Genomic DNA, 17,176 nt, shown 5'->3' with positions numbered 1-17,176 from the left:
TCCGACCCAGGGTCCCAGCTTGGGACCTGGCCGTTGTGCTGGAAGGTCTGTCCATGGCTCCGTTTGAGCCCATTGAGACCGTTCCAGTCAAGTTTGTGGCACTTAAGACAGTACTTCTGTTGGCAGTCACTTCTCTGAGGAGAGTGGGTGACCTTCAGGCCCTGTCGGTTTCCCCTACGTGCCTTGAATTCGCACCGGGGATGGTTAAGGTTTTCTTGTACCCAAGGCCCAGCTATGTGCCTAAGGTACCGACTAATGTGCCACGACCTGTCGTACTTCAGGCCCTCTGTCCTCCCCCATTTAGGGATAGGAATCAGGAAAAGCTTAACTTGGTGTGTCCAGTGCGAGCACTGGATGCCTATGTTCACAGATCTTCTTTGTGGAGGAGGTCTGAGCAACTGTTTGTGTGCTTTGGCTCGCCCAAGAAAGGCCTGCCGGCGACCAAGCAGACACTCAGTAAGTGGATAGTTGAGACTATCTCTCTGGCTTATGAGACCACTGGACGGCCTTCACCTATCGCCGTCAGGGCTCATTCTACCCGGGGTATGGCAGCCTCTAAGGCCTTGTGGCTAGGGGCTTCAATGCAGGATGTCTGTGATGCGGCAGGCTGGTCCTCTCCGCTCACATTCGTTCGGTTTTACGAGTTAGATGTTGGTGCTACGCCTGGAGCCCAGGTGCTCATGTCTTAAGCTGTGCGCGTTTTTACACACAGACAGGCATTTGGTAGTATGGTGTTTTGGTACATCGTTCCCATAGCGTAGCTTCGGCGACGCAGCTCGAGTTCCCTCGAAGGGGAACGTCTCGGGTTACGAATGTAACCATTGTTCCCCGAGAAGGGAACGAGACGCTGCGTCTCCCTGCCATACTCCCTGCATCCCTGTCTCGCCTTGCTTCGGCACAATTTAGCTGAAGTTGGCTTGCTGGGTGCTCTTTTTATAGCTTCCTGGTTCCCACGTCACCCGCCTATGACGTGTCACTTGACCATTGGACTGATTTGACATACGTGCTTCAGACGCAATCACGCAGAGGGCGTTCCCATAGCGTAGCTTCGGCGACGCAGCGTCTCGTTCCCTTCTCGGGGAACAATGGTTACATTCGTAACCCGAGACGTTTTCATCTTATCACTTTCTTGGTATAGAAAACACGGTTTTACCAAAATTAGTCAAAATGGATTTATTGCGTTTTGGAAACAAACTCTTCATATTATGCCCTTTTTTCAAGCTGTAATATAAGTTTCAGGTGTTTCTAGAATGTGTCTGTGAAGTTTCAGCTCAAAATACCCCTTAGATCAATTGTTAAAGCATGTCCAAAATGCACCTCTTCCAGTTTGATCAAAAAAAGCTGTTTTCATGTCTGTACCTTTAAATGCAAATGAGCTACTGCCCTTACTGCTTTACCAATAGACAGTTATCATATCTTAAATATATCTGATTCCTGTGAATACAGTCTGAGACGATAGTTTCTCAATGTGCTAACAAACACATTAAGAAAAGCTTTTGCGTAAAATTAACCAGTCAGTCAGTGGCTGTGTGAATTGAGAATCAAAACAGGATTTCGAATGAGACAGCTTTGGTTTAATTGGGATTAAAGAGAAGGAGAAGGTGGATTTTTTCATTATAGAGTTGTTGTGTTCACACACTGCCAACATGCATTTATGTCCAAACACCTTGTAAAAGTGGATTTTGCATAATAGGTGTCCTTTAAGAAATAATGCAACAAACAAACAAAAGTGATGACAGTCGGCACCCCAATTTCCTTGCAAGTTTTCGACTGCAACATCTAGCAATAACCCCACCAGCCATACACAGACATTTGACACAAGTACAAATACTGTTTTCATTAATAGCCGAGCACAGCTCACACACAGCTGGTTAAGTCATACATTCGCTCCGCACATCTAAACCTTTCTGTGGCATTCATTATTTAGCGCACTCAGATGGGAGTGTAATGTTGAAATGATTAAATATGCATGCAATACTTCAAGACACCTGCGTCTGTTAGATCTCACCACCACGGGTCTCTTGGTTGGAGCTCTTTGCGATGTCAGCTGTTGCAGAAATGGTTCGAATTAAAAACGAGGAAAGAAATGGGTAGAATTGCATCAACATAATTGGACCGCATGGATTCTGACCTTTTCACAAATAACAAAAGGTCCATTTAGGCAACCGTAGGTTGATCAGACTGTGATATTGTCAGTTACTTGGGTAACATATGTTTTAGTTGCTGCTTATTTATGTACTTGTTAACTCTTTTGTTCGGCACTGCTAAACCAATCAAATTCAGAATCGGTGTAACAGAGATTTAATTAGTAGATAAAACCGATGCTCTCTCGTGATGAATCTTCCAATCACGGTGCGCATTCTAGAAAAGCAGAGCCGAACATTAAATCGCTTCATCAGATCATAACCTTCTCTGCATCCACGATAGAGAAAAAGCTGTTTTTTATGCTAGCTTGTGTCTGCAGATTGTGCTGATTATGAATTTTTCTGCAGATAACAATATTTAATTTATTTCCCCAGCCTTGATGATTAAATTCGCACACGTCTAATATTTACTTTGTCATTTACTTCTAGCATATGCTGCGGCAGGGCCGTGCCGCCGTCCAGGTGTGCCATGAGCTGGAAGTGATTACCACTGAGTACCAACAGGATGCCAGCTTTGCCATTGGGCATGACAGCAAGCACAGGGCATTTCCAGCCATCAATGTCTACACCACTGTGAAAGGAATTCTGCATCTGCGGCTTGGCAACGTCGGTAAGGATTGTAGGGTAACCGGCATGTCGTGCTATGCAATGTTTACCTTCTTTAAATTAAAGCATAGGAAAGCAGCCCTCCATCATTGCCAATACGATAAAATGAGAAGAATCAATTCCTGGTGACCTTTAGAAAATGAGTTACTCTCAATTCTAAAAATCAGACCTGATTTCAAGCTATTCATAGGCCGTCTTCCTGTTTATCTGCTCTATACTTTAGAGGTCCGAGAAATGCGTTTCCTGTGAAATTACCCGGTTAAATGGTTGGATAACCATCAGCTTTTTTCTGTATCTCATTCTCAGCGGCCGGAATCAATTAACTCATCCGCATCTTCAAATCAACACATCTCAAAGCTTCTCAATGGCCTATCTCAATCTGGGATTAATGCATTGTTCATTTGTTTGTTTCCTAATGAGTGGTCGCCATTAGCAAGAGATTGAGGTTTACCCGCTCTTTGAGGCTTATAGAGATTGTATCTATTGAAAGCATCCTTGGAGGCCTAACTAGGTCAAAGCAACGACTATTATTGGTTCTAGGAAGCAATAAAGTAAGACTATTAAAGGGACTTGTATGTGCTAATGTCACATACCCACACATTTTTTTTTTTCAATTTGTTATATAAATGGACTACTCTTTTAATTGATCTATTGAATGGATTCGGTTTTGATTCTGCCATGCTTGGTAATCCTCCCAAATTGATGTTTTACTTTACGATCCCTTTTCTTTTCCGACGTTTCCACTCGGATATGTAGGCAGACGTGTCCTGCGACAGTAATAAATGAAACTCCTGTGTTATTGGACTCCTGTGATGATTGGCGTCCTGTCACGTGTAAAACCTCGTAATGAAATCCTCTTTAATTAACTTTGGCTTGATGCAGACAGACAAGTGCAAAATTAAACAAACAGTAAATCCCCAGAAATGAACAGGATGACTTAATTCCTCACTAATGGAATAATAACAGAATAAGTTAAAACATTGTCTCGATTCCAAGAGTTTCCGTGCAGCTGTCAGAAGCTTAGCACCGAAGCAACAGGCTCCATCACCTCCGTATGCAGGGCCAGATGGAGGGAGAAAAGATTAGGATTTTATAATTCTTCCTGCCTCTGGCCCCCACACTGCTCATCTGCAGACGTTTGATAAGCATGGCAAAGACTTAAGCAGAACAGTGAGATGGGTATTGAGAAAGAGAAAAATAAAGAAGGAAAAAGTTCCTATCTTTCCTTATAAGGTAGAAAAAAGCAAAACAATGATACTGTATACATTTGCAGCAGGGGCCAACGTACGCCTTTTTATCAAAAACAATAATTATTTTATAAGAAAAGAAAGTGCATCCCATTAATAATCATGTCCTTTCATGTCCTCCACTATGATAAAAGTACCCTACACAGTATCTAAATGACTTACAAAGCTACAGGAAAGAAATGGGGGTCTATTAAACATAATAAAACACCCAACCAGCATATAGATCAGACCCACTGATGAAAGGCTGGATGAGAATTCATTGTTGTTTTGAAACTGTGAACACAACTTGGATTATAACATGCTGTGTCAGTATTTGGATCCTTTAAGAGATCTGGGACCATTTTTACCTCTCTTCGGAGAGCCTTTTACTTTGCCAACAAGTACTGTAGCAGTTTTGTTAAATTGTTTTTGATCTGTGAATGCATGCGTATGACTATACTATAGTTATTTAAAATATTTAGGATCTTTTCTCGTTTTAGAGTTTTCTCAGAACAGTCCACCAAACCCCTTCATTTGTTCTACTGCCTTGCGCTCTTCTAATGTGATTTAAATGTGGTATTTTGCTGCATGTAGCCCACAAAAGTTGTTATAAATTCTTATTTCATTCATACACATCGACTATGCAGTAGGTTTCACATGTCACAACTTGGTGTCTTATGACATCATCTCACTTTTTTATGACTACAAATCATGACATAAAACAATCTCAAACTTAGAATTTAAAATAAACAAAACATACATTATATTGCCAAACGTTTTATGACACGTGCCTTTATATGCACATGAACCTAAATGACATCCCATTCTTAATCCATAGAGTTTATTATGGAGTTGGCCCACCCAAGCAGCTATAACAGCTTCAAATCCTCTTGGAAGACTTTCTACAAGGTTTAGGAGTGTGTTTATGTGAATTTTTGATTATTCTTCTTAAAGCACATTTGTAAGGTCAGACACTGATGTTGGACAAGAAGGCCTCACTCATAATTCATCCCAAAGATGTTCTTTTGGGTTGAGGTCAGGACTCTCTGTGCAGGCCAGTCAAGTTTCTCCACACCAAACTCGCTCATCCGTGTCTTTATGGACCTTGCTTTGTGCACTGGTGCACAGTCATGTTGGAAAAGGAAGAGGCCATCCCCAAACTGTTCTCACAAAGTTGGAAGCATGAAATTCCATAATGTCTTGGTATGATGAAGCATTCAGGGTTCCCACAGGTCCTTGAAATCCTTGAAAATTTGTGAATCTAGGGAAAAAATTCAAGGCCCTGGGAAGTTTTTGAAAATAAACATTGCTTGAATCTATTTTATGCAAGAAGTTTTCTAGAAAAAAATCCATATTATTCCCTGTGTAGTGTAGGATAATATCATAAAACTTTTAGACATGTGCTAAACTGTTCGCTTTAAATGCTTATATCTTCTGTATGTGAATGTTGATTCATACCAAAATGCTTTTTTGCATAGTTGTGTTTGACACATGAAAACGTCTCGGGTTACGTATGTGTTGTTCCCTGAGGGGGGAACGTGGCGCTGCGTCTCCCTTGCTTCACTTCCTGCATCCCTGTAATGCTGTCTTTGGCAATATTTCAGATAGCGATATAGTTCCTGGCTCCCGCATCACCCTGTCTTTGTCGTTAAGCCTCACCCTTGGTTGAATTTGACATACACATTCAGACGCACTTACCCTTGGAGGCGTCCCCAAAGGGTCACTGCAGTGACGCAGCGTGAGTTCCCCCGAAATGGAGCTGTAACAATGTATCTTAAAAGGTAACACAATGTAACCTTGCTCCCTCTTGAAATGTGTCCCCACATTTAGTCCTTGAATTTGAGGGTATTGGACCTGGAAAGTCCTTGAAAGGTCCTTGAATTTGAAGTTAACTAAGGTGTGGGAACCCTGAGCATTAAGAGTTCCTTTCACTTGATGTTATTGGAACACCTGAATTCAATGATTTTGGAGGGGGAGTTTAATAGCACAGAATTTATGATGAATATATGTGTTTTTTTTTAATGTCTAAAACTGGGGGCCCCCTGGCCCATCTCACCCCCCCCCCAGTTTGAGAACCACTGATGTAAGCAAGGTCAACAGTGATTACAAGGTGTTTGGTTTCATTTATTTATTTCATTTGGGCCATGATTAGACATCTGTAAAATTATCACTGACATGCCTGGGCTGTGTTCAGACAGCGATTAGACGTGGAGCTTCATCTATTGCATTCATCTATTTTAGCACAAATAGAAGTGATTTGCCTAATATTATTTTGATCAGAGGTGTGGACTGTATTGCTAACAAAACATAAATCTATTTTTTTGGTGGTGTCTTGAAAAATCTCTTATCTCTACAACACAAACTGTCGTTTCGCCCAGGGCTGAGATTAAATTTGGTGTTCCTTCTGTTACACACCCTCACTCACCCAGTTCACGCTTTTAAAAAGACCATCATGCTTTTAAATGAAATGCTCTTGTGTGGAAACATTTGTCTCATCGGCTGATGTCTCATTGACAAAAAAGAAATACGTGCTTAATGTGTGGCCTGTTGATTTGTGGATCTGTCTATTGCTGTTTTCATTGGAGTTTAATCAATCACCGGCAGTGCACTAAAACACACGCACACATTCAGTCCCCTTTGTATTGTGCCTGACCTTTGTCTTGTAATTAAAGCTCTTACCTGTCACTTATCACAGGTAAATCCTGTGCAATGTTTCGGGTACTTGATGGTGGCTGTTAAACCTACGTGAGAAAAGCAGTCACACTGCAGTTTAGACAATTCACTGCCTCTCAATGCACAGCAATCAGAAAGATAGATAGAGAAACAGGAAGCTAAGGGTCGTTGCCTTATATATATATATACTGTACTTATAATATACCACCATTTTGCAGTCTTACTTTCTCCATTTCTTCCTATACTACATTTCTTACCATCCATTTCGACCACAGAATGTTTCTTACTGCAAAGCTTTAATCAGTCCACTTTGTCATATTATTTATTTTTATCCAAAACAACTTAAGTGAATTCAAGCTATGCATTTTATCATTATGTACTGGATGTTCCCTGCAGGAATCAAATCCACTAACCTCTGCGGTGCAAACGCAATGCTCTACCAATGGATCTACAGTCAAAATGTTTTTCGGTGTAACACCAGTGTTTATTTTTGTAATGCATTATTCTTATTCTCGTAATAGCTCCGTTCACTGTGAAATCTCTTTGATTTAAACCCTGCTTCACTTAACTGAACAATAAGCAATAAGCATATTTTAATTGCCTGATTGTGTAGTATATTGGGAAACTTCATGTATTGTGTCTGGTTAGAGTACTGTTATATTTAATGCTTAAAAGAGCACATATTGTTCGATTCACATTTTTTTATTTCCTTTGGTCTGTAGGTGTGTATTTGTACATGTTAATGATATGCAAAAGGTACAAACCCCAAGGTAAACGGTGATGCAAGTTATCGTCTCCAACGTAAATCTCTTTTCTTAGACTACAACACAGCGATTGTAGGCAACAATTTACTTCCTGGGATTGTTGATGTAGACAAGACCGACATTATTATAATTCCTCCCACTAGGGACTCACAGCCTGTAAGTTAACTCCTGTTTGCAACCAAATCTTTTAAACATGGTTAGGAGCGTCACATTTCCTGTTGACGTCAGAGGTATTCAGACCAATCACAACGTACAGATTAGCTGGCCAATCTGGGACACAGAGCTTTCCAAATCTGTGCATTTCAGGAAGAGCGTGAAATCTGGAACTACAAAAATGTACGGTATGTGGAAAATAATGTGTTTTTTAACCATAAACCACGCGAACACATTGTATTATACCAAATACACAAAATAGCGTTGTTTTTTTAGCAATGAAATAGGTGCTCTTTAACAATGTCAGTCTTTTTGTGTGAATGTGTTACCTTCTTCCATTAAAATCAAAATGTCCCAGATTTAAAAATACACTGTTCTCTAATGATCCATCAATTGGAGACCAGTTGGGTTTGTATATCAGGGGGAGTCTGTTGCTTCATGTAATCATCTCTTATTGTGAACGTAGAAAGTAAAAAAGAGAAAGCCAATGATAATCAAACACTTACAGAGCCAATTCAAAACCCAGTTTATGCAATCAGCCAAATAGTTTAGAATAAAGGAAAAAATCACAGGAAGTCAGATTTTGCACCTTGTGGAAAGCTTTTTGTTTACGTTACTATGAAGTCTTATGATTCTAAACAAAATTTGGCCAAACTGAAGTGATTCAATTGAATTTTTTTCAACAGGTTGTCGTGTATCAAGTTCCCAGAGTTCCTTGGCTCTTCCTCCAGCATGTTCTCATGTGGTCCAGCCCAGTGACGCCACTCAGGGCTTAGCAGGAGGAGTTGTCCCGGCTTTAACAGTCCTCAGGCTTAACGGTACAGCACATCATCTCTCTAAAGCACCAGAGCCTGACTTCATATCCCCAGAACTCAAGAACACTGCAGTTCTGGAGCTCTGGTGAATTTCTCACAAGAATTTGTTGGTAATTCTGAAAGAGGATTTTGCTGAGAAATCACTTATCTATTCCCTTCATTGTAGTGGCATGTTTAAAATTTAGCCTTTTACAATGATACATTACAATGATATATTCAAATTAAGTTGCCAGTGTTAGTCTGTCCATAAACCTTGACATACCATCTTATGTCATTAGACCAGAAGTATACTTCATGCAAGTGTGCATATGTGATCACAGTGTAAAATTAACTAAGCCACCTAGGCTTAAACACTGTATATTTGCTTCTTTGTTGTGGCTTCTGTGCCTAATAAAATTGCTCTAGATAGGAAAATTGAACCGTAATACAGTATAACTGGCTCATATAATACTGTTAGTGGGCACCCTCTTAGGGTCAGGGTCTTGTACGGCAAAAAAAAATCTGAAAGCAACGATGTGTGAAATCGAGCTTGCATAGCTAAAAGCATTTGCATTCAAGTAATTGCATATTGGATTATGTTTCTGGCCTTACAGTGCTTGTGATGTGTGTGTGTGTGTGTGTGTGTGTGTGTGTGTCGGCATTCATTGTGGTTAAGCTGTCTACTAAAGAGCAAGCTGTCTGTGACCATGGTGGACATCACTACCTCCGTATGTAATGTCACGTCCTGTAAAGATAGCTGACCCAGCCAGCAAAAAATAACACGGTGCCTCCCACATGTTTTTGGGCCACAGGCGGGCAGTTGTTGATTGTGTGTGTGTATGTCAGACTAATGAGACAGAGATAAAGAGAGTGCTTCAACATGCTCTTGTTCATCACTCAGAGACTCTTTAGTTTCCAGTGCACTGTAGATCTCTGTTTGTCTCAGTAGGTCGGGCTACAGTGGGAATTGAGCTTAAGGAAAAACACTTGCAGCCTCTTTTTGATCCTGCGTCGTTCTGTCTTTGTTGGCGTTAAATCACAGGATTATGTTAGTCGTGATGTTGAAGCGTGGATCTCAGGGCAGGTACTGAAAGCGGGTCTCATTGGGTGGGAGGGATAACTGGAAAAGATGAAGATAAATGCCAGGCCAAATGAATGGTGAAACGTCGCCTCAGAGAAACGAAAAAGTAGAGCATGTGGGTCTTGCAGGGCAAAAGATGTTGTTTATGCATATATGTGTTGCAGCGAGCAATGCCAGACGAGCCCGCCGCTTGCCAGAAACCGACAGCGAGCTGGCCAGACTGCTCCAAAGCACCATGAGGGAAGTGGGCGGGGCCATGCTCCATAAGCAGGACGAATCTGAGGAAGTGCGCCAGAGGAAGATGGATAGAATGGCGGCTGTCCGTCAACACGAGGAACAGAGGGTCACGCCACCTTTTCAGGACAATGCAAACCTCACGGTGAGAAAAGGGAGAAGGAGAGAGCAAGGCGCTCTTTATCGAGCAGAATTGAAAAGCTGTCTGTCTCGGCGCGAGCTGTCTGCTGTTCTCTACCGCTGTGCTCCATGTGATCCTGACATTCTCTCCCAAGTCGATAATGAAAACACAAGCTTCGTTTTAGCTTCAAGCCGAAACCAAGCTCCATTATTCGCCAATTTTTCTCACTCTGTGTGAATGATGAAATCCAACTTATACTTTCTTGTTGCTTTCACTCCTGCCAGCTTGCACGAATATCTGTTTTTATAGTTAAGGTGTCTTTCTTCTGCACTTTCAGTATGTAAATTACATCAGTGCATTGTTTTGTCAAAAGCATTAGAATGATATGCACTAATGTAACAAAAATACAATGCATAGAATGCAAACAACTTGTGAATAGAAATCATGACTCATCAATAAGATGTGCACATTTTTCTAAATAAGGTATAATGTATAGGCAGCAGGTTGTTATCGCAAGCCCTGACTAGTCCTTTCAGAAAAACATAATTTTTGATTTCCTTGATCTTGCGGTACGTTTTCTTAAAAAATGTGATGGAAAATGCGGGATATTTATGCAATTTTGCAGGAACTTGCAAAAACGGTGGGAACTTTCAAAAACTGTTTGCAGCTTTTCGTTGATGTTCACGCCGCGTAATTACGTCACTTCATACCGTTCCCATGGCAACAGGGGACGTTGCGCTTGTGTGAAGTAAATACAACATTTTTCAGCTTTCTGCTAAGATGTATATTACTTTTTGCTACGAAAATGTGGGGAGTATGAAATCATGCAAGCTCGGCATATTTTGCGCGCGGAAATCAGCAATTTATGTGGCGTATTTAAAAAAATGGGTCCGACGCATAAATATGCAGACTTTGGCTGATTATGCATTGAATCATGCGATCGCATAATCACGTTTTTCTGGAGGGAGTGTCTGACCCCTCGTTCAGACAGCCAGCGATGTTATCGCTGTGTGTCGCCCGTTTCTTTCAATTAGGCGTTTCTAAATCTGCTTGTCATAAACAAATGAGTAACATCCACGCCAGTAACTGACGAGAGAGGGATGACATGAACTCCACTGCATTGTTCTCATTGGTAGTCTCTCTCAAAATTCGCTCGACATTTGCATAAAGTTTAACTTTTCTTAACTTTCTCGCATCGCTGGACACGCCCATACGGTCACCAACGGTCACTTTCGCTTGTGTCGCCGAAAGTCGCCCGGTTTCCATTGAAATGAATGAGATCGTGTCGCTCTGCTACTGCTGGTCGCTGGCTGTCTGAATGGGGCGTGACGGTGTGATCAGTCTCGTATCACACTGAAGGGGCTTATTTCGTGATAACAACCTGCTGCCTGTACATTATCCCACATACTATATGGCTATTTACCTCACAAGTAAGGTAAGGAACATTAAATATTGATTTGAAATATTATATTTGCTTATAGACCTTCTGTGAGGAAAACACACATACTTACAGTTTTAAGATAAGACGTTTAAATGTCATGATTTTTTTGTGTATTTTAAACTGTACCTGTCAAAATGATATAGAACATGCGGGTAACCGTGTGTTATTCGTTTCGAGCCATAGTTATCTGAAAAGAATGAACATTGTAATGTCGCCAATCAGAATCAAGCATTTCAAAGAGGTATAATTCTCACTGCTGTGCATTTTGTTCTTGTCTTTCTCAGAAGCACAGAGCCGAACGCATGCAGCATTCTCGTGACCTGCACTTGATTGAAGCCTATCGTGAGCGCTGTAAAGCACAGGAGATCACAAACATGCTCTCCCAAGCCATTACCACCAAACACACTCTTTACGCCACTCTCGGAACAGCTGAGTTCTTCGAATTTGTGCTTAAGAATCCATTGAACGTTCCTCAGACGATCACCATTGAGTGTGATGATCCAGAACTAAGGTATCTACATACAGAAGCCATAAACCTTGTTACATTTTTGCACAATGCACTTTATAGTATTTGTACTGTATATATCAGGCTGAATTGCAAAATAAAAAAATCCAAGAATGCTTAAAATTAAATTGATCTCATTCCAAATCACTTCAGTTTGATCTAATTCAATTTAAAGGGATGGTTCACCATCATTTACTCACTCTCATGTTGTTACAAACCTGTTTTAATATCTTTGTTTTGCTGAACACAAAGGAAGATATTTGTATTCAAGCAGGAAACAGAAGCACCATTTACTTCCATAGTAGGAAAAATACTACTATAGAAGTCAATTGTGCTTAAAAACTGTTTGGTTACAAACAATTCTCAAAATATCTTTCTTTGTGTTCAGCAGAAAAAAAGCAATTAATACAGGTTTGTAACAACATGAGGGTGAGTAAATGATGACAGAATGTATTTTTTGGGTGAACTATCCCTTTAAATTCATATCATTGCTTTGACATATTATATGATTTGTAATAAAATAAAATAAAAGGAAAACAAAAATGGTGCAAAAAATGAAGTTTTGATCAAACTGTAGGTCACATTTTAATAGCCATGTCTATAAGTGTGAATAAGCATCTGAGGAAATGAGTTTCCTCAGCAGGGTGTTTTAAGAACCTGGAGCCTCCCGGTGGGGCACAAATACAGCGAATAAATAATCAATTCCCTTTTTCAAGCTTATTATAATTGCTGTGTACTGTCGCATATCCAGACCTTTTACTGCAGCAACCGTTTGGTGCTTTTCAGCTTAAACTTGCTAAGAACCGCCCACTTACAGGAAGATTCATCTGATAAATCAATCAAGCAATGAGAGGCTTGTTTGGGGGTGTTGTTACTAGAGATCCCAAACGAAACAAACTGTACAGTAAACATGCGATAATAGACTGCTTGCAGTCAATTGAGCTTGCCGTCTAATTGCAGTGTAATAATAAATGTCCTTCCCTTCCAGAATATATTCTTCATCTTTGTGGATTGTAATGCACAAAATGTAAAAAAAAAAAGTTGCAACGGCTAGCGGTCGCCCAGAATTCAACACAAAAAAGTGCACACACAAAACATACATACACATGGTTTTAAAGGGGACATACCATGATTTTTTTTTTTTTTTTAAGTTTAAGTGCTATAATTGGGTCCCCAGTGCTTTTATCAACTAAGAAAATGTGAAAAAGAACAACCCAGTAACTTAGTTTGGTAAACCATTCTCTTCAACAATGTGAAAAATAGGTCATTGAAATTTGGCTCCCCTGGTGATGTCAGAAGGGGATAATACTGCCCCTTAATCTGCACTATCCAACCACGCATAGTCTATGTCTTCTCAGCTTGTATTTTGTTACATTGTTTCTAACTGCTTACCCATCTCACTGAACCAGATGTGTGTGTGTGTGTGTGTGTGTGTGTGTGTGTGTGTGTGTGTGTGTGTGTGTGTGTGTGTGTGTGTGTGTGTGTGTGTGTGTGTGCGCGTGCGTGCATGCGTGTGTGTGTGTGTGTGTGTGTGCTGCTGTGCCAGGAAAACAAATACCTGAGATCTTGAGTTAGCATTTGTATGTTTGTGTCGAGCTGAAGATTCTAAAGCAGTGGAAGTTAGGGCTATGTTTGTATTACTGATGTACGCCACAAAGTCAGCCTTATAAAGCAATCTCTATCTCTCTCAATTCCTTTCACTGACAAAACTGTTTCTCACTTGTAGTCACGTTATATACAGATAAGCTGAAAAGCTGAACTGAGGGAGCCGCAGGTTAAAGGATACACCAGCTTTCACCAGACTGCTTTCACTCTTTCTGTCTCATTCATTTCATTCACACAGGTCAGGTCCTGTATCGTATGATTTGTTTTCTTTCTTCTGAAGCAGTTTTTGAGATACAGTACACCTCGGCTGAATTTCATTTTCTTTTTCATGAAATGCTCAGAGAAATGAGGCGTTTAACCTCCAGAGGTCAAACTAGATATTATATGAGCTATTTTATTTTCTGCTCAATTTTACAGGTTACTGTTATCATAATGCACAACATTAAAATGCAGTTTTATATGTATGAAAGCTATGTTATACCACATAGGACATTGTAATTACATTACATTCGATTAATTATATTTTTTCTCTGTTGAACTTCTTTTAAATATCAATATAGTGATCCAAACATACTCAAAAAAATAAAAATAAAAATACGGTTCTAAATAGCACTAAAAGTACCTAACTGGCTTCTAATCATAGCTGATCCATTTTTAGTGATATATAGCACCTGTGTAGAACCATATGCTGATATGTGGAACCGTAAGTGGTGCTATATTACCACTTATGGTTCTTCATAGCTATATTTCACTAAGAATGGTTCCCCTGTGATCACAAGCTTTTATGGGTTTTTAGGACGATTTTTTTATTCAGTGTGCAGCCTTAATATGAGTTAATATGAGTTTGGCTGTAACAGATTCCTTTTTTTGACAAATGCGATTTTGAGAGTTTTTGAAATTATTTCAAATGTTTCTTATTATATATATATCACGGTGAGAAAGACAGTGTGGTTCAGCCTCACTAATCTCACTTTAAACACAAATGTGTCTCTCTTTTGTTTCATTTTTCTTTATTTTATTACAGTATGTCTAGACTCTGATCACTGAGCCTGTATATGGTGGCTTTGTATCTCTTATGATGAAAAAATATTCTGCCAGATAGCATTTCAGTGCACTGTTTTATTCTATTTATACACAAAGTTCCTTGCATGCACTGTATGTGTTTGCATGTGTGAGAGAGAATAAATGATTAATTCAGATGCTCTGTCTCACATTTTTTGGGAATGAAAATTTTGTACTAGGCTCTTAAGGTGCAGTAGAATGTAAAACAGTATTTACCTAGGCATAGATAAATAATAAGATTTCTTTATATAGAAAAGTCGTACCGTGAGCCTCAAACAGTATTGTTTCCGCCTTCATATGATAACCTTGTGCATGCAAAAGACTGCTGCAATACACACCAATCTCAACATAACACAGACTGTGATGTATGCTCCAACATTAAATTACACATTCAACTAATTACAATGTTGTTATAATGCTAAAAACAAAGTTGTGACTGCTGAGTTAGCGCTATATCGTCGCTGCCCGATGAAACTCACGTATGTCCATAACGGTTACTTTTCAGGAAGTGAAAAAAAAACACTGTATTTCAAAAGCAGTTGAATGTAGCGTTGTCATACTTGGTACGGCATCTTTACATGTAACCATATTCTTGCCAATGTAATGATATAATCCACATTTGACCAAAATTGAGTTTAAATGGACATATGTGCATATTTTACAGTAACGGTGGTTGATACGCATTCTTCCGATCATTAATTTGAATGGCCAAGTCGCATTTCATATTGACAGATGAATACGCCCAGTTTGTTAAATAGCCTACGTCTTAGTTTATTAAATACGCTTAGTTTATTTAATATTAATTATAAATGTATTAAATGTATCTTGCAAACTATGAAGGGACAATGAGTCAATACACTGACATGGTAATGCTAGACAGATACTTTGTTTGCACTGTCCTACCGTAATTCTGTCACTCCTAGACATACGTCTGGCGTCAGGGGGGACATTTACCTCGATAAAGGAAAGTCATTGTCTCACCAGGCTTTGTTTATTCACCTATCCAAGGCTGAGCTTCGATGAAACTATACACGAGACCGGCGAGATGCTTCCACAGGGCGGGAGATACACGGCGTGATTGACAGCTTTGACACCAAATGGATATACGTGAAAATCAGATGACATGATTTCACAACTTTTCATTGGCCATTTAGATATGTGAAGCATACTGTATACGGAAATGAACCGGACATTCAATCCGTCGAAAAATCTCAAAATCGGCAAAATGGACATACGTGGTTTTCATCGGACAGCGACTATATGCTAGTTAATGTTATATGCTAGTATTGCATTAATGCATTACAATATTAAGTTACTCGCAAAAAAGTAACTAATTGCATTACTTGGTTACTTTTCATGGAAAGTAATGCTTATGTTACTTTTTTGTTTAATTCAGTACATAGTTTTTTAAATCAAATTAATTACACTAAAAGTAACTTGCATTACTTTTTTGAAAAAGTACTTCAAATATTACTTTACTTGTTACTTCAGAAAAGTAATACTATTACGTAAAGCGTGTTACTTGTAATGCGTTACCTCCAACACTGTTTATAACCCTTTCAAATAAGGCAGTAATAGACCATTTCATTCTGGGGAGAAATCCTGGGGTTATAAAAGGACATGTAAAACCATCTCTGGATCATTTTTTACTTAATGAAGTTGCATACCTTAGAACAATGTAACAAATTGTATCAATTATTTTTTGGCACCTTTAAATAATTTTACTTTAATGTCAATAAAAAGGTTATTAGTCAGTTATTGAAATTACTTATTTTCACAAATGTCACTTTAGTCGTTTCATTGGTATTAAACAAATGTGAATCTTTTACTGCAAAACCTTTGAAGTACATCCCCAAAAAAAGTCACTCTTCACTGAATAAAGGTAAAAAGCTAAAAATTCTGAAAAATCATTGTGCCATTTAATGGATTGTGCCAACGAACTATAGTATTTCTAAATGGCTTTAGTATTTAATGAATATATAATACATGTCGAGAGCTTTCCGTCAATGTCATTATCTCATTTTTGACAGAGGTGCCGCTTAGGGGCTTTTGCATCTGAGCTCCTCAAATAAATGTGTATGTTTTCTCTGTAAGCGTGTCTCCTCCCTGGCTCTTTTAATAAAGAGAGAATGCCACTGAATTTTTCAAGACATGGTTTTTACATCTGTTGTAAGTGTGAATGAGTTTATACACCTCAGTTCTTTCCATTTTTTCATTTTGTGAAAAATTATCCCTTTTCTGGCCCGGAGGTGCGGCCTTTGATGTTTTTAATGCCCTTTCCCTCATATGTTTGTGCATGAAATCCTTTTCTCTGAAACAGAAAGTCATATTTCACACCCAGAGTGTGTTATCTTTAAACTGTGCCCTCCATGGAGTTTGATTTCTGCGAGGGCTTATGTTCAACTGTATCATGCATACTCAAGTACTCTCTATCTGTGCCAATAAAATCCTGCTGGCAAGCCAGACAAGGTCCTCAAGTTGTTCTTTGTATTTCTTCCCGTCTCTCACCACTTTTCTGCCTCTTCGTACCTCAGTGTCATCGTGAAAAGTGAGGAGTGGAGATATTTTAAGGAGTTGACAAAAACACGGACACCTCTGGAGCATGAGATGTTTCACCAGGAGAGCACACTGACTCCACAGGTTTACTTGCGGCCCAAAGAAAGCCTCCATATCCCTTTCAAGTACCAGAGTTTCCTTTGTGGCCACATCCATCCTTCACAGGTAAATCTAGAGGGTGGTTTTAAATCTGTACAATTTCGATCCCAAA

The 17,176-nt window shown here is 39.5% G+C and overlaps 1 protein-coding gene across 2 annotated transcripts in view; it reads left to right on the top strand.

The window, feature by feature from the left end:
- Positions 1 to 17,176, top strand: part of nphp4 (nephronophthisis 4) — a 385,328-nt gene that overhangs the window by 351,650 nt on the left and 16,502 nt on the right. For both annotated transcript variants that reach the window (XM_065246844.2, XM_065246843.2), the window contains exons 17-21: positions 2,574 to 2,754; positions 8,253 to 8,384; positions 9,606 to 9,820; positions 11,522 to 11,748; positions 16,944 to 17,130. In XM_065246844.2, coding sequence (XP_065102916.1) covers positions 2,574 to 2,754; positions 8,253 to 8,384; positions 9,606 to 9,820; positions 11,522 to 11,748; positions 16,944 to 17,130 — 942 coding nt within the window. The remainder of the gene's footprint in view (positions 1 to 2,573; positions 2,755 to 8,252; positions 8,385 to 9,605; positions 9,821 to 11,521; positions 11,749 to 16,943; positions 17,131 to 17,176) is intronic.

This window comes from Paramisgurnus dabryanus, chromosome 11 (assembly GCF_030506205.2).
Source record: "Paramisgurnus dabryanus chromosome 11, PD_genome_1.1, whole genome shotgun sequence".
Lineage (NCBI taxonomy): Eukaryota > Metazoa > Chordata > Actinopteri > Cypriniformes > Cobitidae > Paramisgurnus > Paramisgurnus dabryanus.
The sequence above is the reverse complement of the archived record's forward strand: the minus strand, read 5'-3'. Positions and strand labels throughout refer to the sequence as shown.